Here is a 26,191-nt window from a genome sequence, read left to right on the forward strand (position 1 = left end):
TAGCTGCTCCTCCCTGCCCTCTGTTCACCTCCCTTCTAAAGTTTGGGATTTTCCTGAAGGATTTGCACGCATTATTTGGGAAACATTGTTTCATCTTACGAACTTTTCACCTTACGAACCTCCTCCTGGAACCAATTAAGTTCGTATGATGAGGTACCACTGTACATGAAATTACACATGTGCACTTCCTTGCCCAGTCATTTCTGCTTCTCCTGCCACTGGTGAGTTTTAACTTGCTAACTCTCTAAAACAGAGATCTTCTCGTTGTTATTCTGTGTAGAACTTTCAACGGAACAGTGTACAAACATACAAGGTAGTTGCTGTGGCCGTGGACTATTGATTTATTTTTGTTGTTGGATCTTCCCATTAGTCTGCAGCAGATGGCAGCACCTAGCCAATCTTGATGTTTTTCTAAAAGCAGAGCAGGGTTCAGTGTGATTAATACTTGAATGGGAAGCCAGAGAGAATAGCAAGGGGGTAGGATGGACCAGGAGGCAAAAAAACCCATACCAAAACACAGTAGGAAATCCCTTTCCTGAGAAAACTGCATGGACATCTGCTGGTAGTCCCCAGAATGTGGATTCTGCTTAAAGAATCTTTGCCTTCACCTTACTTTACTTTAAGACAACGCAAATCATTTAAAAGGAAAAGAACAGAAAACAAATTCTTCTCTAAGGACAGAGAAACTTTCAACAATAAAGCTAGGGCAGAGGAACCGACCTGAGAATCTAGCTTCTTTGAAGCTGCTACTTTTCAATATTTAAATGTTGGCTTCAGAAAGGGAAGCCTTTGGGGATCTGGCAATCTGTCCTCACTCCTGATGTCTTTCAAAACCTGCATCTAATCTAACCATTCCTGGAGCCTTTATATCTGGCTTTGTCCAAAAAGAGAATGGAAATAGCAACAAAAACATCAGGCTTTCTCATTTATTCAGCGTGTGGTGTGGGTGGCTCATCTACTTTAATTTCATTGCAGCTACGAAGGTCAGGCTGCCCTACTTGCTAAGGATCAGAGCCAAAAAGGACTCTCAGATTTTATTATATAACTGGGAAGTTACATTATCTGTGTCAATATTCATGTTTAGAGGAAGGTAATGTTTCCAAGGGGTTGTATATGGAGCAAAAAACCTGGGACTAAAATGAAGGATAGGAAAATTCATCCAGTTTCCTGCCAAACAAGCTTTCAAAATTCTGCCAAGGCTTAGAAGAAGATTACTGAGAGTTCAAATACAGGTAGACTTTGACTTACAGCCATAAATCGTGACATCCATTTGACTGGATCTGATTTTAGGACTGATTTTTGCACTGATTATAATCATTGGACATATCATGATCATGTGACCCCTGAATATTGCAACTGGTCATAAAGGTGAGGTTTTTGCAATGAGGCAAAAATGTAGTTAGTAGTTTACCATGGGGGGGTGGGGGTGTATGCAACGGTTGGAATTTTGGAACCAGGTCATAAGTAGTTTTTTTTCGGGGTGGGAATCCATTATAACTTCAAAAGGTCATTAAGTGTGGGCTACCTGTATATTGTTCTTATTTTACTTTATAATGTTCTGCCGGGCTCTCTGACAGGAGCCTCCCGAAAATTCAAGAGTACAAATTTCAGACACACACACGTTTGAAAATTCAGAACAATGTTCTTTATCACAAAATTCAAAATAAACAAAGCACTCTTTTTGTATTGCAAAGAGCACTCTTCCCAAAACAACCTGGTAGCCTGTACAATTTCCCTTAAGCAGTCATTAACTACTTAGCTAGCAGCTGTGAAGAAACTTCACACCCCTTCTTCTTCCAATGAAGTAAGACACACACACACACACACACTCACAGGTTGCTCTGCTTTGGTTTCAAAGGCGTGAAAAAGCAACCAAGTCCACAACACAAGATTCCTGACGAACACCGATCAGATATTCTTCCACAATGGCCAAACCCACATGCTGCTATTTATAGCAGCAGCCCTAATTACTGGAGCCCCACCCAAACACAGGTGGCCTCCCTTATTTCCTGTAATATGTTCTTACTTGGTCTCTTCTATGCATAATTCTACGCTTGCGTGGGTCCAAAACGTCATCATCTGAATCAATGGAAGACAAGGGAGATTGACTGCCTGGGCTGTGTGCCAAGCCCTCCTCTGCCAAGTCACTCCCACCTTCTTCTTCATCCGAGGAAACTAAACTCTGAACTGACTCTGTCGGCAATAACACAGGCCTGTGACATGTTGAATTTTCCCCTGCATCCACCTCCCCATTCCCTGGGGCAGGAGCTGGGCCAGAGCCAACCACAACATATAATAGGCACTTTGTGTTAAAAGATTTGATTGAATATTAAATTTAAAAGCAAAAATCTTCATTGTTACTGCATTATTGAACTGATTTAATTCATAGAAATTTTTGTGCATTATTGAACTGGTTTTATTCACAGAAAATCTCCCCCCCCCCCATTTGGAGCTTTACTGTGAGTGCTGCATTTCCTTTTGACCGATTGTGTAAGCAAATTACATCTTGTCTTTCATCCCATACTTACATCCCTTTCAGCAACATGTGTTTGTGTTTTTATGACATAATTAGTCAAATTCAAAACGTGACAAACGAAATGCACACTCTTATTTCCTTACCTGTCTTCACTGATGTTGAGTTGCCTTTCCTCTCCTAGATGCAACTGCCATTCTCTGGGCTCCACTAATGGCCACTGTGACATTCAGACCGGGCAATGCGAATGCCAGCCAGGCGTTACCGGCCAGCGTTGTGAGAGGTGTGAAGCCAACCATTTTGGATTTGGTCCTGAAGGCTGCAAACGTAAGGGGGAGTGGGGAAGACATATTTCCTGTCCCAACCCTTCCTCATCCATTTGTTTTCCATCTCTGTTGTTCTGTTTGGAGAATATGTTCACTGCTACTAATGTGTCCTTAGACTTGGACATCACAGGAGGTTTAACCACCACCCCCCTTTCCCTTTGTCTGCTTCTTGCATGTTTTCTCGTTTCAAGTCCAGCAAGGATGTTTTTGCAGTTATATGAGGTTTACTGTCTCTAGGGCATTCAGATTGCAAACAGTGTAGACCATCTGCTGCTCCTTGTCATAAAACTTGACCTGAATTTTGTCCCAGAACTGACCTGGTTTTTGGCTCTTACACTCCTACGCTGTTGCTGCGGAATGTGGCCTTTAGCAACCAGCTCAGATTGAAAACATGGAAAGTGTAAAATCTAGGACATACATCCCTATTTCTTTAATCCTCCCGTTTCCTTACTCCTTTAAAAAAATTAGTCTTGGAGGAATAGATTTGGATATAGTGATCCACTGCACATATAACACTTGCTTTGGGAATGTCCAGTGCATTCTCTTCTGATAATTTTTCAAGATAATGACCCTACTTTCTTCTTCTCCTTTTGAGCAGTTGCCATTGTTCTGTATCGTAAACATATTGATGCCGAGCTGTAACGACAGCTTGTAATGTTGTTCGGATACAGATCGGTGTAATTTAATGCAAAATGGGAAGAGGTAAAACTAACTGAAGCATATTCTTTTGAGTCTGGTTTCTAATTTACATATCCTGGTTTGCAAGTGGCATTTAGACCACTAACAAATTTCAGCAATAGCAAATATAACTTTGGACGTGAACTTGCCTTGAACTTGAAGTCTTTAAACTTGTCAACTTTAAGACTTGTGGATTTCAACTCTCAGAATTCTCCAGCCAGGAATTGAAGTCCACAAATCTTAAAGTTGCCAAGTTTGGAGACCCCTCCTTCAACAATAGAAATGTACAGCAAACATATACTTTTGTCACATTATATACAGGTAGTCCTTAACCTACAACCATAATTGAGTCCGACATTTTCTTTGCTCAGCAAGGCAGTTATTAGATGATTTTGCCCTATTTTATAACCTTTTTGGCATGGTCGTTCAGCAGATCACTGCGGTTGTTAAATGAATCATGCCATTGGCTTTGCTTGTCAGAATCTGGCTGGGAAGGTTACAAATGATGGGTGACACAATTCCTTGACCGCAACTTTCATCAATACATGCTAGTTGGCAAGTGCCTAAATTTTGTTCATGTGACCCTGGAATGCTACAGTGGTTGTTAAGTGGGAAAATCAGTCATAAGTCATTCTTTTGTAACTTTTTTTTGTAACTTTGAACAGTCAATGTGCATATTTGGAAATCACTGTGAGGCACACCTTAGCCAAGGCTAGGTGGGACAGGTATGACGCATTGAGTCAGACTATTTACAGATACATTTGCTGCATCATTGTTTTGGGGTTTTTTATGGTAACATAATACATGGTAAGTCTATATTCATGATTGAATAATGAATCAGACAGGATAGAAAAATGAGCCACAATGCCTAGACAGGATCCCTCGCTGCTCTTATTTTCTTGGCATGTCAATATTCTTCAACTGTTACATCCACCAGATGTTTTAGGACAGCAACTGCTACAAAGTCCAAATTAGCAAATTAGTCTAGGTGGGAATTTGGGGAGTCCCTGTCCCAAAGCGTCCGAAGATGCTGGTTTGGGTCACATGATATAATAAACCTCCCCTTCATATGAGTACAGGTAGTCTTCAACTTACAACTAAAGTTCATTTAGTGATAGTTTGAAGTTAGAGCAGCACTGAACAAAAGTGATTTGTGAACATTTTCACACTTACTACTTTTGCAGCATCCTGTCAACCAAACAATGTCGCTTGGTGGGACGCAGGGGAAGAGCCTTCTCTGTGGCGTCCCCGGCCTTCTGGAACCAACTCCCCCCAGAGATTAGAATTGCCCCCACCCTCCTTGCCTTTTGTAAGCTGCTTAAAACCCACCTCTGCCGCCAGGCATGGGGGAATTGAGATACACTTTCCCCGTAGGCCTTTACAATTTTATGCATGGTATGTCTGTATGTATGATTGGTTTTTATATAATGGGTTTTTAACTGTTTTTAGTATTGGATTATTGTCATATACTGTTTTATTACTGTTGTTAGCCGCCCCGAGTCTGCGGAGAGGGGCGGCATACAAATCCAATAAATAAATAAAATAAAATAAATAAATAAATGATCATGTGATTAAAATTCAGATGCTAGGCAATTGGCTCACACTTATGACTGTTGCTGTATCCCAAGGTCATGTGATTACCAAGCAAAATCAATGGGGAAGCCAGATTCACTTAACAACCGTGTTACTAACCTGTCAACTATGGTGATTCACTTAACAACTATGGCACCTATTTATAACAGTTGCACTGTCAAGGGGTCATGGGCTGGACTCTGACAAGCAAAGTCAGTAGCACGATTCGTTTAACAACTGCAGTGATTTGCTGAACAACTGTGGCAAGAAAATGTCTCACTCAACAACAGAAATGTTGGGCTCAATTGTGGTTGTAAGTCAAGGACTTACCCGCATAACCTCTCCACCAGCATTTGCCTCCATGAAGATCTAGGATGAAGGCAGGTGTCTGGATCAATGTAAAGAATTGATTTGCACACCAGCATTTTTTTTACTAGTCTCTTCACAAAAATGGATTGCCAAACCAAGCAGGATCAATCCATAGGCATGATTTCTTGCTTTTGTCAGACAAGGTTTGTCCATTTGCAGTAAATGTCCATCAGTGTCAAAACACATATCCAAGTGTCATCAGTAGTGCTTTCTATCGTTGACGCTTCAGAAAGCCGTACTGTGCTCATAACAACATCAGACAATCTTTCCTTGCTCCACTTTGTCTTTCAGAAGTGCTGGAACTTTCCATTTGTAGGTAGTCCTCAACTTAGGACTTACACTTCAGCCCCACATTTCTGTTGCTAAGTGTTCTGTCGGGCTCTCTGGTAGACTCCTCCCAAAAATTCACAGGTACAAATTTCAGACACACACACGTTTGAAAATTCCAAACAATGTTCTTTATAATGAAAATTCATTTAAACGAAGCCCTCTTTTGGTATAGCAAAGAGCACTCGTCTCCAAACAAACTGGTAATTTATACAAGTCCCTTATCAGTTCTGTGATATTTAGCTTGCAGCTTTGAGGCAATTCACAGTCCTTCTTCTTTCACAAAGTGAAACACACTTTGCTCTGGTTTAGTTTCAAAGCGGGGGAAAATCAGCACACAAAAGGTCAAAGTCAGTAAAGCAGTCACAAAACACAACAATCAGATAATCCTCCACAATGGCCAAACCCACAGGCTGCTCTTTATAGCAGCCTCATTAATTACCACAACCCCACTCAAACACAGATGGCCTCATTTTCTTTGATAATAATCTCTCAGTTGTTGTTGCCTATGCATCGCTCTCCGCATGCGTGGCTGTATCATTAACTCTTGTTCTGAATCCAAGGAGGAGCTAGATAATTGATCTCCTTCTGAGCTGTCTGCCACACTCTCCTCCTCCCTGTCACTCATGTCTTCTTGTTCAGAAGAGCCTTCATCAGCAGATTCCACCGGGGGCAAAACAGGCCTGCAGCATGTGGATGTCTCCCCCACATCCACAGTCCTTGGGGCAGGAGCTGGGCCAGAGCTAACCACAATACTAAGTGAGACTTTTGTTAAGTGAATTTTACGACTTTTCTGCCCACAGTTGTTAAGTGAATCACTGCCGATCATAAGTTAGTTTCTTTATTCTTAAGTTAGTTTGTTTGTTTCAGTGAATCTGGTTTGTTTGTCAATCTGGTTTGCTTGTGAATCTTGACTTTGCTTGTCCAAAGGTCACAAAAGGTAATCAACGTGACCCCAGGACACTGCAACCATCATAATTGTGAATTGGTTGCCAAACGGCTGGTTTTTGATCATGTGACCATGGAGAAGCTATGATGATCCTATGTGTGAAAAATGGTCATAAGCCACTTTTTCAGTGTCATCGTAACTTTGAGTAGTCGCTAAATGGAACTGTGATAAATTGAGGACTACCCAGTATTGCATGTCCAATTTCTGGCTTCATTTAACAGGTAAAAGTAAGAAATGCCTCATTTTCCTAGTAGCTAAAGGCCCCCGTGTAGTAGCAACAATCCATGGAGATTTGAAAGAGGTTTAATTCATTGGTCTTCTAGATCTGTGTTTCCCAACCTTGGCAACTTGAAGATATCTGGACTTTAACTCCCAGAATTCTCCAGCCAGCGAATGCTAGATATCCCAAGATGAAAGATTCTTCATAATGTTCTTTTCTCATGGGCCTCTTCTCTGTTCAATATTTAAAAATGCCTTGTGTTTCCTCAGCTTGTGACTGTAACCATGAAGGTTCCCGCTCCCTTCAGTGCAAAGAAGATGGCCGCTGTGAGTGCAAGGAAGGGTTTGTGGGGATGCGCTGTGACCAGTGTGAAGAAAACTACTTCTACAATCGATCCTGGCCTGGTTGTCAAGAATGCCCTGCATGCTACAGATTGGTGAAAGATAAGGTCATACCGATTACAATGTTTTCTAGTTTATAGCCGATTTTGCAGATGTAGAGCTGATATATTTTTAAAATGGGGAAAATTAATGGGATGCGCATTTGTGCTTGGCCCAAAAATGTTACACTGGCAAAAAAAAATAATGTTACATTTTATTTATTTTATTTATTCATTTGTCCAATACACAAATACATAGGAAGAAAGATAGACATGTGATAATATAAAAGAGGGTGAAAGTGAACTTAGAGGAGAGGATATATGAAAGGAAGAGAATACAGTAGTACCTCTAGATACGAGCTGCTCTACATGCGAGTATTTCAAGATACGAGCCACGAGGGGAGAGACATTTCTGTTCTATTCCCGAGCTGAAATTCAGGATACGAGCCGAGCGTCCACTAGGTGGCGCAAAAATCCTTGCTTTTGGTTATCTCGGAGGGGAAAAAACAACTTGTTCCAGATACGAGTTGCCTCGAGATACAAGCTCCCTTATGGAACGAATTATGCTCATATCTAGGGGTACTACTGTATATAAGATAGGTGAAAGAAAGGAAAGACAATTGGACAGGGGACGAAAGGCACACCAGTGCACTTATGTACGCCCTTTACTGGCCTCTTAGGAACCTTAAATACTTAAATACTTTAATACTTAGGAACCTTAAATACCTTACATACTTAAAAGCAACAGCAGCAACCACAATAATACAAAAGCTACATCCATCTTGATTCTAACAGTTCCAGGAATCTGCATGTTCATCCCTGAGCCATTTTGCATATCTTCAACATCTTTTTTGTTTATCCTTCTTTTAAACCCGAGTGGTTGTCTTATGGGTTTGTTGTTCTTTTGTGTCTCCTTTGTTCAGGTTGAGGAGCAACGGGGAAGGCTGCGCGATCTGGAAAATCTTATAGCTAACATAGGAACAGGTGATGACATCATAACTGACCAGGCTTTTGAAGACAGACTGAAAGAAGCTGAAAGAGAAGTCATGGACTTACTTCGAGATGCCCAAAGTATCAAAGGTATCATCAGTTAATTGAGTTAGACCATTTGACGGCCTATAATTTATTTCAGAACCAATCGGTTCATATACAAATAGATATATGGGTTTATAAACAAAAGTTTTTCAAAAGAACCCATAAACACTATCACTGAACTAATAAAGATTAAAAGAAACAAAGGAAGGAAGAAGAAAAGGGAAAGTGCGGAAAGAGAGACTACAAGAATTAGAAAGATTTTTCTAATTTAATTGATTTTAAATTTTAGTCTTCGTGACATCAAAGCTCCGCCCATGGAATTCCCTATTGGGATTCCACACCTCCTTTCTAGCCTCAAGATCGGCCGAAAACGCCGCCGCCGATCGCAAAAATGGCGCTCCGCCGAGTGCCGCCGCCCGGCTGTAACCTTCTGAAACAGCCGGGTGCTTCTCAGCGGCCTCCAGAACGCGAACCCGAACTTCCGGGTTTGGCATTCAGGAGAACGGCGAGAAGCCCCCTGGCGGCGGCGCTTCTCGGCGGCCTCCCAGACCCGAACCCGAAAAGTTCGGGTTCAGGAGAACGCTGAGAAGCCCCCCGGCTGTTTTAAAAGGTGACAGCCAGGCGGCGCCACCCAGCAGAGCGCCATTTTGCAATCTGCAGTGGGTTCGTAAGCCGAAAAAAGTTCGTAAGAAGAGGCAAAAAATTTCCGAACCCCGGGTTCGTATCACGAGGGGTTCGTATCACGAGGGGTTCGTATCACGAGGGGTTCGTATCACGAGGGGTTCGTATCACGAGGGGTTCGTATCACGAGGGGTTCATATCACGAGATACCACTGTAGTAATAATTGCAACTGTGTTTTACATTTTAATGATTATAATATAATCATTAAAATGTAAAATACAGTTGCAATTATTAGTACTATACCTACTATTAGTACAGTACCAAGTACTGTATCATATTAAATGTAAACTAACCTACTACAGATTTTGTTTAAAGGCAATTTTTGAATTTTATGATCCAAAGATTCAATCACAAAATAAATTCATCTTGAGCTTTTCCAAAGTCCCTGTCATCACAGAGAAAGTGGGAACTGATGAATCAAATGCATACATATATACTAATATCCACAGTACTTTGAAATAAAGGATTAGATGTGCACTTCAGTCCTAAACACTGTATCAGGGTTCCAAATAGCATTCAAACTTAAATCAGAGTCCAAGTCAAAGTATTCCTCAAAGTCCCAATTCATTATTAGAGCCATATTGGTACATCTGGATGGAATCTGAATCTGAAGTCCCCAGGGTTTCATCACCCAGTTGAAAGTTCAAGCCCTTGTCTTCATGCCCACAGGTTCATCACATTCTCCAATTTTCAAGTGCCACTCTGGCCAATTCCACTCATCTCCTTCAGCGCAGGTGCAGAAGCGCAGAGACAAAGAATGACCTTGGCTTTCTAGAGAGGAATTTGTTATGGCTATATACTAACCACTTCACCCTATTCCCCCCTCCCATTTTCTCACAATAAAAAATGCATAATAGAATAGTATATAGTGTGGCAGTCCAAAGAATCCAAATAAAATGGTTTTGGCCTGACATTCTGTGAGCAATAGGAACAAAGTTGAGTAGGTTTTCTTCTGAGTTTTTTGTTTATGTACATCAGTGTTGCTTCTTTTCTTATTAAAATTTCTGTTTCCAGTTATTTTAAAACTATACTGTATCATTCAGAAGAGAAAAATATAGCAAAGGTTATACAGCATATGTTAGCAGATACATTTAACTCAATTTGGGTTAGAGATAACTGAAAAACTTTATAGAAGAGATAAATTTAAAAACAACAGTAGAAGATTTGTTATTGAAATTATCTGTTGGGTTGTGTATGGTCCTAGTGGAGAATTTTGTCCTCTGTAGACGTACAGAATGAACATTGTTCTAGGGTGAAAGGTGACTTTGTGAAGCTCCTATGTAAAAATCTAAGCTGTATGGTCGTGATTTTGGCATATTCCAACAAAATCTTAAGGAAATTCATAATTCCCTTTCATTGTTGTATTTATTCATTGGGTTTATAAGCCACTTTTCTGTTCCCTCATTTCATAAAATCAATTGGTGGTAAAAACATGCGATAATAAACTTCTATTTGTTAGTTGCTCGGAGTCTTTGGAGAGGGGTGGCATATAAATCCAATAAACAAACAAACAAACAGTTTCTTTATGTGACTCATTGTTGTTTGCTCATTCCAGATGTCGACCAGGGGTTGATGGATCGTCTGCAGGAAATTAACAGAACCCTTTCAAGTCAGCTTAGTCGGTTGAGGAACATCCAGAATACAGTTAGACAGACAACAAACCTGGCTGAGCAAGCCCAGGCCCAGGTGGAAAACACAGAGGGCCTGATTGACAGTGCTTCAAATATGCTCCACAGGGCAAGGATGGCTGTTGCCAATGTGGTGAGTGACATTTGCATTCTCTCTTTGCATTTCACACCTTGAATTAATCAGAGTTTATGAGTGCTACAATGATGCTTTTGAAAAATGAATCAATCAAATCTTTACTACAGGCTTTATTACAGGGTTAAATAAGGTTCAGGAGGGAAGTGTTTTTAATAGGAAAGTGAACACAAGAACAAGGGGACACAATCTGAAGTTAGTTGGGGGAAAGATCAAAAGCAACGTGAGAAAATATTATTTTACTGAAAGAGTAGTAGATCCTTGGAACAAACTTCCAGCAGACGTGGTTGGTAAATCCATAGTATCTGAATTTAAACATGCCTGGGATAAACATGTATCCGTCCTAAGATAAAATACAAAAAATAGTATAAGGGCAGACTAGATGGACCATGAGGTCTTTTTCTGCCATCAATCTTCTATGTTTCTGGGTTTCTAGGCATTGACCTGCAATAACGAATGTGGCTTATTTCCCCCCCAAATGTCTAGCCTCCTTTTTATTTTATTTTTTGGGTTGTGAAATCATCCTGGGGAATGATGAAAGCTGAGCAATACCTAGTAAAATTGTAAGATGGACTTATAATGAACTAAAGATACAAAATAAAGATGCAGTACATTTTTGCTAAGTAAGAGATGTTAACACAAGATTGTCCAATGTATAGAATTCAATGGTTCTCGGTGCAGATTAAAAAAATGGCCCTGCTGCAGAACATTTTCAAGCATTGCTGGGGTGGGCATGTGTAAAGTCTTGAAGGGTCTCTTGGCCTTGATCAAGTCTTTGACCAAACATTCCTTCAGGGTGCCCTCGCCCCCATTTAGATACCAGAGTGATGCTGCCACATCATTTGGAAGCACTTGCTGGACTGGCTTTAATAGTCTTTTGCATAAGTTTCTTCAGTTAAACCAAAGCAATTGAACAGTTAAACAAGCAGGAAGAGGGAGATTGTGATCCCCCTGTATAGAGCGCTGGTGAGATCACATTTGGAATACTGTGTTCAGTTCTGGAGACCTCACCTACAAAAAGATATTGACAAAATTGAACGGGTCCAAAGACGGGCTACAAGAATGGTGGAAGGTCTTAAGCATAAAACGTATCAGGAAAGACTTAATGAACTCAATCTGTATCGTCTGGAAGACAGAAGAAAAAGGGGGGACATGATCGAAACATTTAAATATGTTAAAGGGTTAAATAAGGTTCAGGAGGGAAGTGTTTTTAATAGGAAAGTGAATACAAGAACAAGGGGACACAATCTGAAGTTAGTTGGGAGAAAGATCAAAAGCAACGTGAGAAAATATTATTTCACTGAAAGAGTAGTAGATCCTTGGAACAAACTTCCAGCAGACGTGGTTGGTAAATCCACAGTAACTGAATTTAAATATGCCTGGGACAAACATATATCTATTGTAAGATAAAATACAGGAAATAGTATAAGGGCAGACTAGATGGACCATGAGGTCTTTTTCTGCCGTCAGTCTTCTATGTTTCTATGCAATGAGACCATCTCAGTACTTTATTTAGAAGCCATGAGACGAATACCCTAATTTCCTAATTTTTGAAATTCAAAATTTTTTCCTACTGGTTTTGTGTGTGTGGCTTGGTGGGCATGGAAGGAGGATACTTCAAAATCCCCATTAACTCCCCATTCCTGGAGCCAGGTGGTATTTGTCAGTTCTCCGAACTACTCAAAATTTCTACTACCTGAAATTCAGAACCTGCTGAATTTCACCTCTGCTAATTTCTCCTTTCTGTATCTCCACTTCAGAGATTAGGATTGAATCATCTCCACCAAGTAATGCCCACCTTGCATTGCCTTTTGGCTGAATATAAAACATTCTCTCTGCAATCAGATACCATGATTGGCATTGATAAGAAAACCTTTGTGAAATCATTTGCACTCTCATACAAATAAGCCTAGCTGTGAAGATGTGCTTTTCTTCCTCTGCACATTTTTGTCTGTCAGTACATCATGTGAAAGTGTTTAAGAATGATCATGTTTTACTTTATTTTTAACAAATGCATTGAATAGCAGGAAAAAACATTGCCTTCTCTTTGCCTTGCTGAATTTTTGCATTTTTGAAACAGCTTCATGAATTTCCAGCAACCAATTCAATTTTTTAAAATAGTTGACTTTGTGAATGGAGTTATATAGAAAAATAGGCAATCCCATATTTCAATATTGATTTACAAATTGGTATCTTGAAGGGAAGGATGCAGAAAAAGTATAACTTGATCTTAATCATTTTGATTAATTTGACAGTTATTGTTGTTGATTTTCTATTTTTTTCCATTTTAAACTTGTGGTCATTAATCTAGGATTAATGTCCTGCATGTGGTGGAAGGATGCAGGAAATGAGGGCACTGCAAACTGTAGCTCTGCGGGATCCAGATAAGATAAAGCAACAAAACTAGATTACCAGATTTAGCACCACCACTATTTCTTTTCTCTTGATACAAGCAACTTATCTGCTTATGGTATTGTAAAATGCAAGAAATGGCTTTTGAAAGTATTGTCATTCCTCTTTCAGTCTATCACTCCACCAGAATCAACCAGTGATCCCAATAACATGACTATCTTGGCAGAAGAAGCTCGCCAGTTGGCTGCACGGTGAGAGATTTCCCCTTTATCTTTATTCCTCTGGATAATTTTAACCATACCTCTACTTGACAGATTGTTGAGGAACCCAAGGCTACCATCTCCCCTGTTCATTTAATCTTTTCTCCAAGTCCATCATTACATTAGGTGGTAACTTCTCTACATCACTTTTAAGCTTAAGATCTCCTCCTCAATTCTGTGGATGAAATGTTCTCTGCTTCCATATTCTTTCTATCCCCAAATCTCATTCCTTAAAAAAAACATTCCCTTCTCTTTTCTGCTCTGAAAAGAACTGATTAAAAGAAACCCATAATGAGGCAGTTCTATACTATTACTCTTTTTGGAATTGTGTTGCTTATTTAACTATACTCTAACTAAAAGTTACATCTTATCTATTGTATAAGTACCCATACATACATATATACGTATATACTGCCTTAGCTAGGTATATACGTATATACTTAACTGCATATACTATATGTAGGTTTTCTCTTTAAAGTTTTTATATGGGACAAGCATTATCTTGGAAAGAATGAGCTGTCTGCTTGTTTTCATTTAAAATGAAGGAATCCCATGATTTCACTATTAATGGAAAATGTGGACCCGCACTTTTATTATATAATAAAATAATTCTCTTAATAAATTCATTCTGATTTTAAATAGAAGACATTTTATAAGAATGGACTCTGAGAGATTGAAAAAATCCTACTTTTAGTTTATACTGTGTCTCTAGTGAGATTATGTTATTCTACGACTCAGTTGCTCAAGCTGACTACAGCATCAGCCAGGCCTTTTTTCCTCCATCTTCTGATTTGAGGACACTGACATGTTCTAGCGAACTGAGTTCCAATCTATTGTCATGGCATGCCCCTCCTTCTCCCCCCCCCCCGCCCACCACTATGCGTCACTCATTTCCTGTTTGAGCAATATTATTGAACAATGGGGATGAAGTAATCTGCCACAAGATTTAGAACAGAATCTTTGCGGTAATCCTTTCCAACAGATGGGAAGGCAAGCATTTTCAGAGTTAGGTCAAAGGTGGAAACCAGAGGAGATGGGAGCATGGAGCTGGGATAGCCTGGAATAAAGACTGCACCACTACTTGCTCTCCAGGACACAATGCTAGGCCAGAAATCAGCCCACTCACAAAATTTCCAGGATGGTGCATTTGCTACACAAACAGGTTCTTGTTCAACTTAGATTGAGTTAGTTATCGACAGAAGCACAATTCAAGCCATTCTGTTGAAGAATGATGAATTAGATACCATGCATGATGATGCTTGAAGAGCCAAATACACATAGTAGCGTATTTCAAATCATGTTTTCCTTTTTTTTTGTCCCAGGCATAAAGCAGAAGCAGATAATATTGAGAAAATAGCTAAGGAAGCAAACGAGACGTCATCACAAGCATATAAGCTACTCTTGGACACACTAGCAGGAGAGAATGAAACAACGAATGACATTAGTGATCTAAACAGAAAGTAAGTGTAACAAGGAAACATCTAAGGCTTATGGTTGTTTTGTTTTAAATATCTGAATTGCTTTTCAGAATTGAAGTAGGTACTCCTGGTGGTTTAAAGCAGTGTTTCCCAACCTTGGCAACTTGAAGATATCTGGACTTGAACTCCCAAAATTCCTCAGCCAGCAAATGCTGGCTGGGGAATTCTGAGAGTTGAAGTCCAGATATCTCCAAGTTGCCAAGGTTGGGAAACACTAGTTTAAAGAATTGTGAAGATAAGCTGTTTCTCTTTTTTCTCTTAATCCCTGTCTTAGTCTGCAGAAGTCAAAGGAGGATAGCTATGAACTACAGGAGTATTGAAATGCACTTTAATTGTATTTTACGGGACAAGAACTTTATTGCTGCTGAGGTTCTCTTTTGAAATGAAATATTACAGCAACATAACTATTTCTAAATATACTAAATACAAACAGGCACACCCTTTTTTATTCATCATTTGATTTTAAATTGCAACTATATAATAAAAGAATTTGTATGACAGAATATTTTGTTCTGTAGATTTCCCAAGCTAGTGCTTAAAGAAACAGCCATCCTTTAAATATATTTTTCAGTGTCCCACTTCAATGATCACCAACCAGTTAATAAAATCATCAAATAAGCATGAGGTGACAAGCAACAATGAAGAATTGGGTGGGGCGGAGAAAGTAGATACCATATTTTGGGAGTATAAGATACACCCTTCCCCCCCCCCCCCTAAAAGAGGATAGAAATGTCAATGTGTCTTATACACCGAATACAGCCATGGATTTAAAAAATGGATGTTTTTCATAAAAATGGCATTTTTGCCATCCCCCAGCACCTAGGAACTCTCTGCAGGCTTCCCAGACCTTTGCCCATCCCATTTTTTGTGGAAAACGGCCTGTTTTTGCAAAAAGGGGGTGGTTTTGCCTTCTATATACCCCATCTAGCATGACTGGAGGAGAAATTCTGGGAGTCAACTAGTCTTAATGTTGAAGTCTACCGAGTCTGCAGAGAGGGGCGGCATACAAATCTAATAAATTATTATTATTAAAATTATTATTAAAAGCTGTCAGGTTTGAAGACCCCTGGGTTAAGGGTCAGGGGTGCAAGGGTTTTCAAATTTGGCAAGTTTAAGACTTGTGGACTTCAACTCCCATTCCTGAGCTAGCATGACTGAAGGAGGAATTCTGGGAGTTGAAGTTCACAAGTTTTAAAGCTGTCAAGTTTGAAGTTTGTAACAAGTGTACATGGTTGTAAAAAAGTATTCCGCCACACTGGTATTTTATTAAATTATATATTACTACACCATTAGATTCAGAATACTTTTTTCCTTGTTTTCGTCCTCTAAAATCTAGGTGTGTCCTATACTCCAGTGTGTCTTATACTCTGAAATATACGGTAATTAATGGACAGGAAAAGCAAGAAGGAAAAGAATAGGCCAAAGTGGGGAGGATTTGGTTGGAGAAAAAGTTTCTGAGAATCTTTGTCAGCTGCTCCATAGATCCCATACACTGACTACTTCTTGATAACGACTACAATAACAATGGCAATCCCCAGGGGGACCCCCTCATCACAAGCATTTCTCCTTTTGACAACAGTCTTGTGACTCTTAGCATGGTTTCCTCTGTCTATGAGTATAAAGTTGCAGTTAGGAGTGGTCAGGATAAGTGATAAGTGGATGAATTTTTGTAAAATAAATAATTGTTCAGATTTCCCACAAATTGTGACCAATCAGCATTACTCACAACCCACAACCTTCTTCTTAGGTGGCTTTGTACCTGCGGAAAGATGACCACTAGCAATGTATATCAAGCAAGAAATATGTTTGAGCTTGCTATAAAACAGCTGCACTGGATACATTCCATTAGATTGTTCAGAGTTGGCTGTCTTCTGACAGAGACAAAACTTTGACATATTTCCAGGATTCCAGTCATGGGAAATAACGAGAGTCCTTGCTCTGAAATAAATATATGTAGAAATCCATATCTGAAACTATACCAAAGTCTTTTCCCTGAAAGAAAAATATTAAAACATTTTTAAATATTTTAATTAAAATATTAAAAATATTAATATTAGTGCTTTTACTAGGATTTATTATGGGTTTTATTGTTCTTATTACTAATTATTTGACTTGTTTATTGTATGTACTATTTATTGTTTTAAGCCGCCCTACGTCCCATTGGGATTGGGTAGCATAGAAGTTAATTAAATAATAATAATAATAATAATAATAATAATAATAATAATAATAGCAACAACAACAACAATTATTATTAATTATTATTATTATTATTATTATTGTTATTAATAATAATAATAATAATAATTATTATTATTATTATTATTTATTAGAGTTGTATGCTGCCCCTCTCCGATTTTCTCTCTAATTTTAATATTATTAATGTGTATTAATATTTATTAATATTAGCAGACTCAAGAGCATGTACAGAGCAAATCTTCCCCCCAATTCAACAAACCAACCCAAACTTTCTATTAGGAATAATCCACTGGACCCCATCTTCTTTTATCTGCTTCCCCCCCCCCCAGACAAGCCTGTCAGCCTACAAATAAATAAATAAAAACTATAAGACACCATCACCACTCTTTATGCAATGAACCCACGTGAATTCTAGCTTCCAATAGGAAATTCCTTTAAAAAATAGCAGTCATTTACTAAGCAAGCTAACAAATCTATTGCTATAAGCACTTTTCTTCTGTCTGATTTTACTTGCTGTTTTTCTCTCAACTCACCTGCCCCATATTATTAAATTCAGTGTAAACAAATAACAGCAGGAACATTACTGATCTTGCTGCCCTACTGACTAGATGGGGTGGGAGGGAATGAGGAGAAAAATCACCTCAGAATAATCAAACCACTTGAAACAATGCTGCTCAAACCATTGTGTATCTGAGATTAAAGACAAGAACTTAGAATACAAGTATTTAGCTTTAGGGTTTTAGAACCCCACCAATGACATCACCCAAAGATGTTTTGCCCTAACAGCCTCTTGGTAAACACCTTGTAATAGCAGCACTAAACGCTGCTTATGAAACTCATCCCAAGACAGCACAGGATCTGTCAGGATCTTCTTGCAAGCTGTATGGAGAAAGTGAGTTATTATTTTTTTTTTAAAAAAATAAAAATAAATAAAGATCTTTGTTTTGGACCAAGTAAACAAGATCTAGGATGGATTCAAAGCATTTCTCATGGGTATTGAGTAAATAAAGGCTGTGTATAGCTCTCAGTATCTTGAGATCAGACTGTTGAAATTAAATTGTGAAATTAAAATGGCCACATTTTAATATCTCCAAATTGCCCCCCCCCCCAAAATGTTGGGGCCTCTTTTGGCTTGCTTTGGAAGTCTTAAGGGTAAGAATATGAATATCTTTCTAGGAAGTGCATTGCTCAAATACAGGTTTCTAGGAAATATATTGCTGTTATACTAATCTATAAAATGTGGAATTGATGTTCACACACGTAAAAGCTGCTAAGATTGAGAAATACTAGTTTAGATGTAATTCCCAGAGATGTAGGTCTGTGAAGCATAAACTTGAAGGCAAATGGTTCGTTATAGCTTTTGTAGAAAAGCTGGTAGCAGTCAGCTCCAATAAACCTGGAACTGAAGAATAGAATAGGATTGGATTTAATTGGATTGGAAGCTGGAGGATTAAGGACTAGATCAGGGGTGTCCAACTTGTGTTGTCATTTTGTCATCACATCACTACTTCTTTTGCCTTTGCTAAACTGGGGGTGGATGGTGGCCAGCACATGACGCATCTGGCCCGTGGCCCATAAGTTTAACACCCCTGGACTAGATGATTCAAACAAATTAATACTAACTTCCAGGTTTAACAATACAGAGAAAGCTACAGAATGAAATTTGGCTTGATTGTTGGGAATTGTCCTACAAGTACTCAATTACTCAATTGTTTGAGCCCCACCTTTCTTCTCAGAACTCAAACCAACTTAACCCTTCCTCCTATTTCATTCAGAGCTCTCTAGGGTAAATTAGGCTAAGAAGGCTTAGGCTAAGAATTAGGCTTGATGTCAACCAATAAACTTCCAAAGCAGAAGGCAGATTTGAGTCTGTTCTTTCTTCACTTAAATCCAATACATTAACAGTTGTATTGCTTTGGTTTTGTTTTTTGTTTTTTATTTTTTTTAAAGTATTTTTTTATTATTTTTCAAAGGACAGACAAAAACAAACAAGATTCAACATTCAAGGAGCTACCATTGCTCCGCTTGTCGTAGAACTCTAACTAGTACAGAAAAGAAAAAAGCCTAACTATAATCAGATCAATACAGAAATATAACACGTGCACTCTATGTTCTTATTAAATTTAACTCTGTATTCTTTGTATTAATTAATTTTCTTATCTATAAAATATCAAATACTTATTCAAAAAATAAAATATAAAAAATAACACTTCTAAATTTATCATATTGTAAAAATACTCTATGTTTATATTGTTTTTAAACTATTACATTCTATCTATTAGCCTTCAGATTAATAAGTTCAAATAATTAAAAATTCTTACTTATTTAATTTTTAGAACTATTTTTAAAATTCCACCATTTATATACTTTATCCCATATTTTATAAAATTATGTTTCAACTTGATTATTCAAACGTTTTGTGTTTTTGGTTTTTTAAATAGTACAGGTAGTCCTCAACACGTGCACTCTATGTTCTTATTAAATTTAACTCTGTATTCTTTGTATTAATTAATTTTCTTATCTATAAAATATCAAATACTTATTCAAAAAATAAAATATAAAAAATAACACTTCTAAATTTATCATATTGTAAAAATACTCTATGTTTATATTGTTTTTAAACTATTACATTCTATCTATTAGCCTTCAGATTAATAAGTTCAAATAATTATAAATTCTTACTTATTTAATTTTTAGAACTATTTTTAAAATTCCACCATTTATATACTTTATCCCATATTTTATAAAATTATGTTTCAACTTGATTATTCAAACGTTTTGTGTTTTTGGTTTTTTAAATAGTACAGGTAGTCCTCAACTTACAACCACAGTTGGGTCCAGAATTTCCATGGTTAAGCAAGGCAGTTGTTAAGTGATTTGTGCTCCATTTTACAAATTATTTATTCTTTTTGCCACAATTGTTAGGCGGATCACTAGAGATATTAAGTGAATCATGCAATTGTTAAGAGAGTCCAACTTCTGTCATTGACTTTGCTTGTCAGAAGCTGGCTGCAAAGGCCAAAAATGGTAATTACATCATCCTGGACCAGCCCAACTACCATAAATACATGGCTATTGATACATGCCTGAATTTTGATCAGGTGACCATAGGGTTTGCTGTAATGGTTGTTGTAAGTGTAAAGAAATGGTCATTAATCACTTTTTTAGCACCATTGTAACAGTCACTAACTAATGGTTGTAAGTCAAGGGCTACGTGTAAAGATATCACATAATATACCACATTTTTGCTCAATTTGATCTCAATATCACCTGTAGAGGTAAAACTGGAATGGAAGGAAAGCCTTTCTTTCTCTCTCTCTCTCTCTTCTAATAGATCAGTGTTTCCCAACCTTGGCAACTTGAAGATACTTGGACTTCAACTCCCAGAATTCCCCAGCCAGCGAATGCTGGCTGAGGAATTCTGGGAGTTGAAGTCCAGATATCTTCAAGTTGCCAAGGTTGGGAAACACTGTAATAGATGGTAGAAGGGTTTTAACGAAGGCTTTCTTTCAGCAAAACATTTGTGCCCTTGCCATTGAATGCCTCCTTCCATTTGAGTTACAGTTTCTCATGGCAAAAGTTGAATACCAAGATCAAAGAAAAAATATTATTAAATCAAAGCTGAGGAATCTTTGGATCCTGCTTTTGTGTGACACATGATCCTATCCGAGTTGCAAAACCCAACATCCCCCCAAATAGCCAAGAATGAACATTGGCTACAAAGACTTTTCTCACTCCAGCCTTAAGAGCACTGATGGAATACTTTTGTTTCTTAGGTACAACCAAGCAAAGAATATTGCCCGAGACCTAGAAAAACAGGCAAATAAGGTCTCTGCAGATGCAAAAGAAGCTGGGGAAAAAGCTCTACAGATCTATGCAAATCTCACCACTCTGCCATCCATTGACACTGCAGGCTTAGAGGTATTTTGAGAAGGGCTCCTTGCTGAAAGCACTTAGACATTATGGTTAGCAAGTCTTGAAAACTGTACTGGCATATTATAGATGGCAGCACTTGAAGTTTAACCTCGGCTGAGGAATTATTTATGAAATGATTTTTAAAACAAATCACGTGAAAGTCAGAATAACTCCAGGTTTAAATCAAGATATATAGAATATTTTAACTGAATCCATCTAATATGGATACAGTTTGGCAAGTAGATAAAATGCAATCCAGTCTCCTAATGATTATTCAGACACATCAATGTCCTTTTCTTGAAAATGCAGATGTCACTTTTCGTTTTAACTGTTAAACAAGGCATCTATCTATTAGGAACTCTATGAAAAATATTAGATGGCTCAGAGTTGCTCTGTACTACTGTAAAGGAGGGCTATAATATACATACCTAGTTTCAAAAACACTATAAGCCCATGATGGCAAACCTATGGCAAAATGGGTGTGCCAACATGTGCCAGGACTGGTGTGTGTCCCCGCCCATATCCCCCCTTTTTGGCACACAAACCATAAACAGTTCGCTATCACTGCTATAAGCCAACCCATTTTTCTTGGCATTAAATCTGACTTAAATCCGACTTAAAATTCACTGTTTGAATCTAGCTTCTGTGGTCATGTGCTAAAACCTTGATAATAGTATTTTTTTTAAAGTCTCCAGTCTGATTTTATCACCCAGGATTTCCTAAAGATCTTTCCAATTTCTAATCAGGTTAAACCATGATTTAGCTTTTTTTTTGGGAGGTTTCTACTCCTATGACCAACAAACAAATACATAGATTGGAAAGACACATGAAATATCTTGGCAACCCATGATTTTTCATTGAGAGATAGTGACCTCCTTATTTCGTTTTCCTGTTTGTACAGAAACAGTGGAAATAGGAAGTCAGATCTGTTATGTTTTGGTTACTCCTGCTTATACCAGCACCCAAGGCATATCTTCAGGCCTTATTCACAAAATTTCATCTTAATACATTGGGGGGGAGGGGTTTAAAGGAGAAGGCCTATAACTAAGCATAGTAGCAAGCACCCAATCCCTTTATTTTGTGCAACATTTTTTTAAAAAATGTGGAAAAAGATTATGATTCTTGAATGTTTCTGAAGACAACATCTTCAGCGTTCCATTAGTCAAAGTTGTTGCTACAAAGAGCACAATGGGATCTGCCTGCATCAGGTCTGGAAACTCTTTTAAGGGGTCTGTTTGATCCAGTTCATCAGCTGATAGTTTTATAAGAACTGTCTCTTAAATGTGCAGGGTGATATATCAGTTTCGGTTTCTTAAATCCATTGAAACTATTTTACTTCCTGCCTTTTTTCCGTATGCAGAAAGATGCAAGGATCATCAAGGCAGAAGTCCAGGAGTTAGAGCTGCTCATTAAAGACAAACTAAAGAATTATGAAGATCTGAGAGAAGATATGCGAGAGAAAGAATTGGAAGTTCAGAATCTTTTGGAGAAAGGCAAGACAGAGCAGCAGGTCAGTTATAACCAGCATAAATTCTTGTCCCTGCTATGTCAAGAATATATGCTGTGCTGTTTATGTATTCCTTTTCATAATTATCACATATTGCAGAACTGTAATGGTTATTCATTATGCTCTTTGATCATTTTCTGCAAGATATAGTGTGTGTCTACACAAAGATTGCATTGTGTGGTACACATCACTTGTGTTTAAATACAGTTTCATTTTCATTTTATAACTACTGGAATGATATCATCTGATTCCATATTCTTTTTCATATGAGAATGATTGGCTAGAGCTCTGGATGTTTTAGAGACCTTATCCTTTCTTGCATCTAATTATTCTTTTTGACCAAAAAACCCCTCTCTATTTATTATTATTATTTTATTATTTATTAGATTTGTATGCCGCCCGTCTCCGAAGACTCACGGCGGCTCACAACAGTAATAAAAACAATATAGTAGTGGAACAAATCTAATATTAAAAAACATATAAAACCCTTTCATTATTTAAAAAACCAAACAGCACATTCATACCAAACATAAAACAAAGTATAAAAAAGCCTGGGAGAAAGGTGTCTCAACTCCCCCATGCCTGGTGGTATAAGTGAGTCTTGAGTAGTTTACGAAAGACAGGGAGGGTGGGGGCAGTTCTAATCTCGGGGGGAGTTGGCTCCAGAGGGCCGGGGCCGCCACAGAGAAGGCTCTTCCCCTGCGGCCCACCAAATGACATTGTTTAGTCGATGGGACCCGGAGAAGGCCAACTCTGTGGGACCTTATCGGTCGCTGGGATTTGTGCGGTAGCAGGCGGTTCCGGAGATACTCTGGTCCAATGCCATGTAGGGCTTTAAAGGTCATGACCAACACTTTGAGCTGTGACCGGAAACTGATCGGCAGCCAATGCAAGCCACAGAGTGGTGAAGAAACATGGGCGAATCTTGGAAGCCCCACGTTGGCTCTCGCGGCTGCGTTCTGCACGATCTGAAGTTTCCAAACACTTTTCAAAGGTAGCCCCATGTAGAGAGCGTTGCAGTAATCGAACCTCGAGGTGATGAGGGCATGAGCGACTGTGAGCAATGACTCCCTGTCCAAATAGGGCTGCAACTGGTGCACCAGGCGAACCTGGGTAAACGCCCTCCTCACTACAGCCGAAATATGATGTTCCAATGTCAGCTGTGGATCGAGGAGGACGCCCAAGTTGCGAACCCTCTCTGAGGAGGTCAGTAGTCCCCCCCCCCCCCAGGGTAATGGATGGACAGATGGAATTGTCCTTGGGAGGCAAGACCCACAGCCACTCCGTCTTGTCTGGGTTGAGTTTGTCCCTGCCCCATGTTGATAGTTTGGGTTGCATATAGAATGCATTATCCCTGCCTTTTTGATGGCACAGGAGGCATATAGAATAGAAATAAATCTAGACAATGACCTTGCATTTTTGAACAGATTTCCTTTTTTGTGCTTACACTATTTGAACCATAGAATTGGACTAGATATGTCAGAAGGGAGCATATGGTAATTTGCTGTGTATTTGCTTAGACTGCTGATCAGCTTTTGGCTCGAGCAGATGCTGCTAAAGCTTTGGCTGAAGAAGCTGCCAAGAAGGGAAGTAATACACTCCGGGAGGCCAACGAGATCCTGAACAATTTGAAAGGTAAGCAGACTTCCAGAGGATCCATGTGACAGAAGGACAGGATGTCCTGCCAGGGATCAAGGTGTTGTCTAAGTCTGTTATTTTGGTTCTTACTGGCCCTAGAATGTGTTCTGTTGAAAAGACAGTTGCGTTTCGTATTGTGAGAAAGGCAGAATTCAATCTTCTTGGGAATGGACAGGAGTCTTGGGAAGTAAGGTAATAGTAATTGAAAGCAGCAAGCAGAAAAGGGCAGAGGTTCTTAAATCTTTTAAGACATTTTACTTGGAGTATAGAAACATAGAAGTCTGACGGCAGAAAAAGACCTCATGGTCCATCTAGTCTGCCCTTATACTATTTTCTGTATTTTTATCTTAGGATGGATATATGTTTATCCCAGGCATGTTTAAATTCAGTTACTGTGGATTTATCTACCACGTCTGCTGGAAGTTTGTTCTAAGGATCTACTATTCTTTCAGTAAAATAATATTTTCTCATGTTGCTTTGGATCTTTCCTCCAACTAACTTCAGATTGTGTCCACTTGTTCTTGTGTTCACTTTCCTATTAAAAACACTTCCCTATTTCAAGCTTTGTGATACTCTTGCAAAACACATGCCGTAGTGAGTGCAAATTATCAATTACCAATTTATAATTTTTAAAGATGTAAATACCAGACACAAACATCTATATAACATTTTAAGTGGACACATAAAATAGCAAAATGCACAATAACAGGCCAAAACAAAAAACGGGCAAGACACAAAAGTCTCTTAGAAGGTCTCAAAATAGCCACTATTTTTTTCTAACAATGCCTGGCCAACTCACCCACAGCCCATACTTGTTCTTGGAAATAAGGGCAATGCCTGCTACACTGAAAAAAATCATTTCATTGCTTCACGCTGTGTTTCCATATTCTTTTTTTTAAAGAAAGAATAAGCTATCACATGGACCTTGTTGTTTTCCAGGAATTATAGCGCAGTGGTGGAGCATGTATTTTACATGGAGATGTTCTCAGGCTCAACTCCCGGCATCTCCAAATAGTAATAAGAAAGACATATTCTGTTTGAAACTGTGAATAGTCAGGGTCAGTAAGAATTAAGGCAGCCTACCATGCTTTCATTCTTCCAAAATTTTGGGTCACACTTCTCATAATCTCGATCATTGGTTGGGAACTGTGTTTTAAAGCATAAGTATGTGCAAGGCAAGTGCAGACAGTATGAAGTTGGATTTACGGTCATCCAATGCACGTTTCCATCATGCATTTCAGATACAAGCCACCTAATTCCTTTAGAATTATAGCTATATATAAATTATTATTTTAGGCACAAATGTGAAACAAAGCAGTTGGTAAAACCTAGGTACAATGTTCACCTTGCATGGGGGGGGGGGGAGTTCCTATAGAATATACTGTAGGGAGAATATGTCAGCCAATTTCCTGCTGACATTGAGCTTGTCAGCAGGAAAGCTGGCGGTCCAGGTTTGAAACCCAAGCACCACATGATGGGATGAGCTCCCATTACTTGCCCCAGCTCCTGTCCACCTAGCAGCTTAAAAGCATGAAATTTGAGTAGATAAGTAGGCATCATTTTGGTGGGAAGGTCACAAGAGTTCCGTGCGCTTTGGTATAAAGTCATGATGGCCATAAAAATGTCTTCAGACAACATTGGCTTCCTCCAGAGGTGGGTTCCTCCTGGTTCGGACTGGTTGACCTGAACAAGTAGTGTCCCACTGGTGATGTCATGATGACATCACAGAACTGGTTCTGTTGGTGCTGGTCCATGGGCCCCCGCCATCTTTTTTAAAATATTTTTTTTTAATTTATTCCCCCCCCCCCCCGGGGTTTCCCAGCACTATGCATGCATCACTATCTTGTTCTTGGCTTTTGGTTTTGGGGGGGAGGGTTGTTTTTTTTAAAAAATTGCCATTTTTTTTACCATGGCGCATGTGCGCGCATGTTTCACACACACGCTAACGCAGTTCAGAGGAATGGAAGGAAGAGAACCATCAGCAAGATAAGTTAGAACCCACTCTTTGCTCCCTTGAGATAAGTACTGTTAAATATGCAGAGAGAGTTGCTAAGGCTCAGTATTTGAATGT

General features: G+C 38.8%; 1 protein-coding gene across 1 annotated transcript in view; it reads left to right on the forward strand.

Moving 5' to 3' along the window:
* The window catches only part of LAMC1 (laminin subunit gamma 1), a 200,949-nt gene that overhangs the window by 166,228 nt on the left and 8,530 nt on the right, over window positions 1-26,191 (forward strand). The window contains exons 16-24 of the mRNA XM_070746294.1: window positions 2,658-2,800; window positions 7,184-7,362; window positions 8,217-8,373; window positions 10,566-10,771; window positions 13,295-13,374; window positions 14,706-14,843; window positions 20,837-20,981; window positions 22,336-22,485; window positions 24,003-24,117. Of these exons, the coding sequence (XP_070602395.1) occupies window positions 2,658-2,800; window positions 7,184-7,362; window positions 8,217-8,373; window positions 10,566-10,771; window positions 13,295-13,374; window positions 14,706-14,843; window positions 20,837-20,981; window positions 22,336-22,485; window positions 24,003-24,117 (1,313 nt within the window). The remainder of the gene's footprint in view (window positions 1-2,657; window positions 2,801-7,183; window positions 7,363-8,216; window positions 8,374-10,565; window positions 10,772-13,294; window positions 13,375-14,705; window positions 14,844-20,836; window positions 20,982-22,335; window positions 22,486-24,002; window positions 24,118-26,191) is intronic.

Source organism: Erythrolamprus reginae, chromosome 3 (assembly GCF_031021105.1).
Source record: "Erythrolamprus reginae isolate rEryReg1 chromosome 3, rEryReg1.hap1, whole genome shotgun sequence".
Classification (NCBI taxonomy): Eukaryota; Metazoa; Chordata; class Lepidosauria; order Squamata; family Dipsadidae; genus Erythrolamprus; species Erythrolamprus reginae.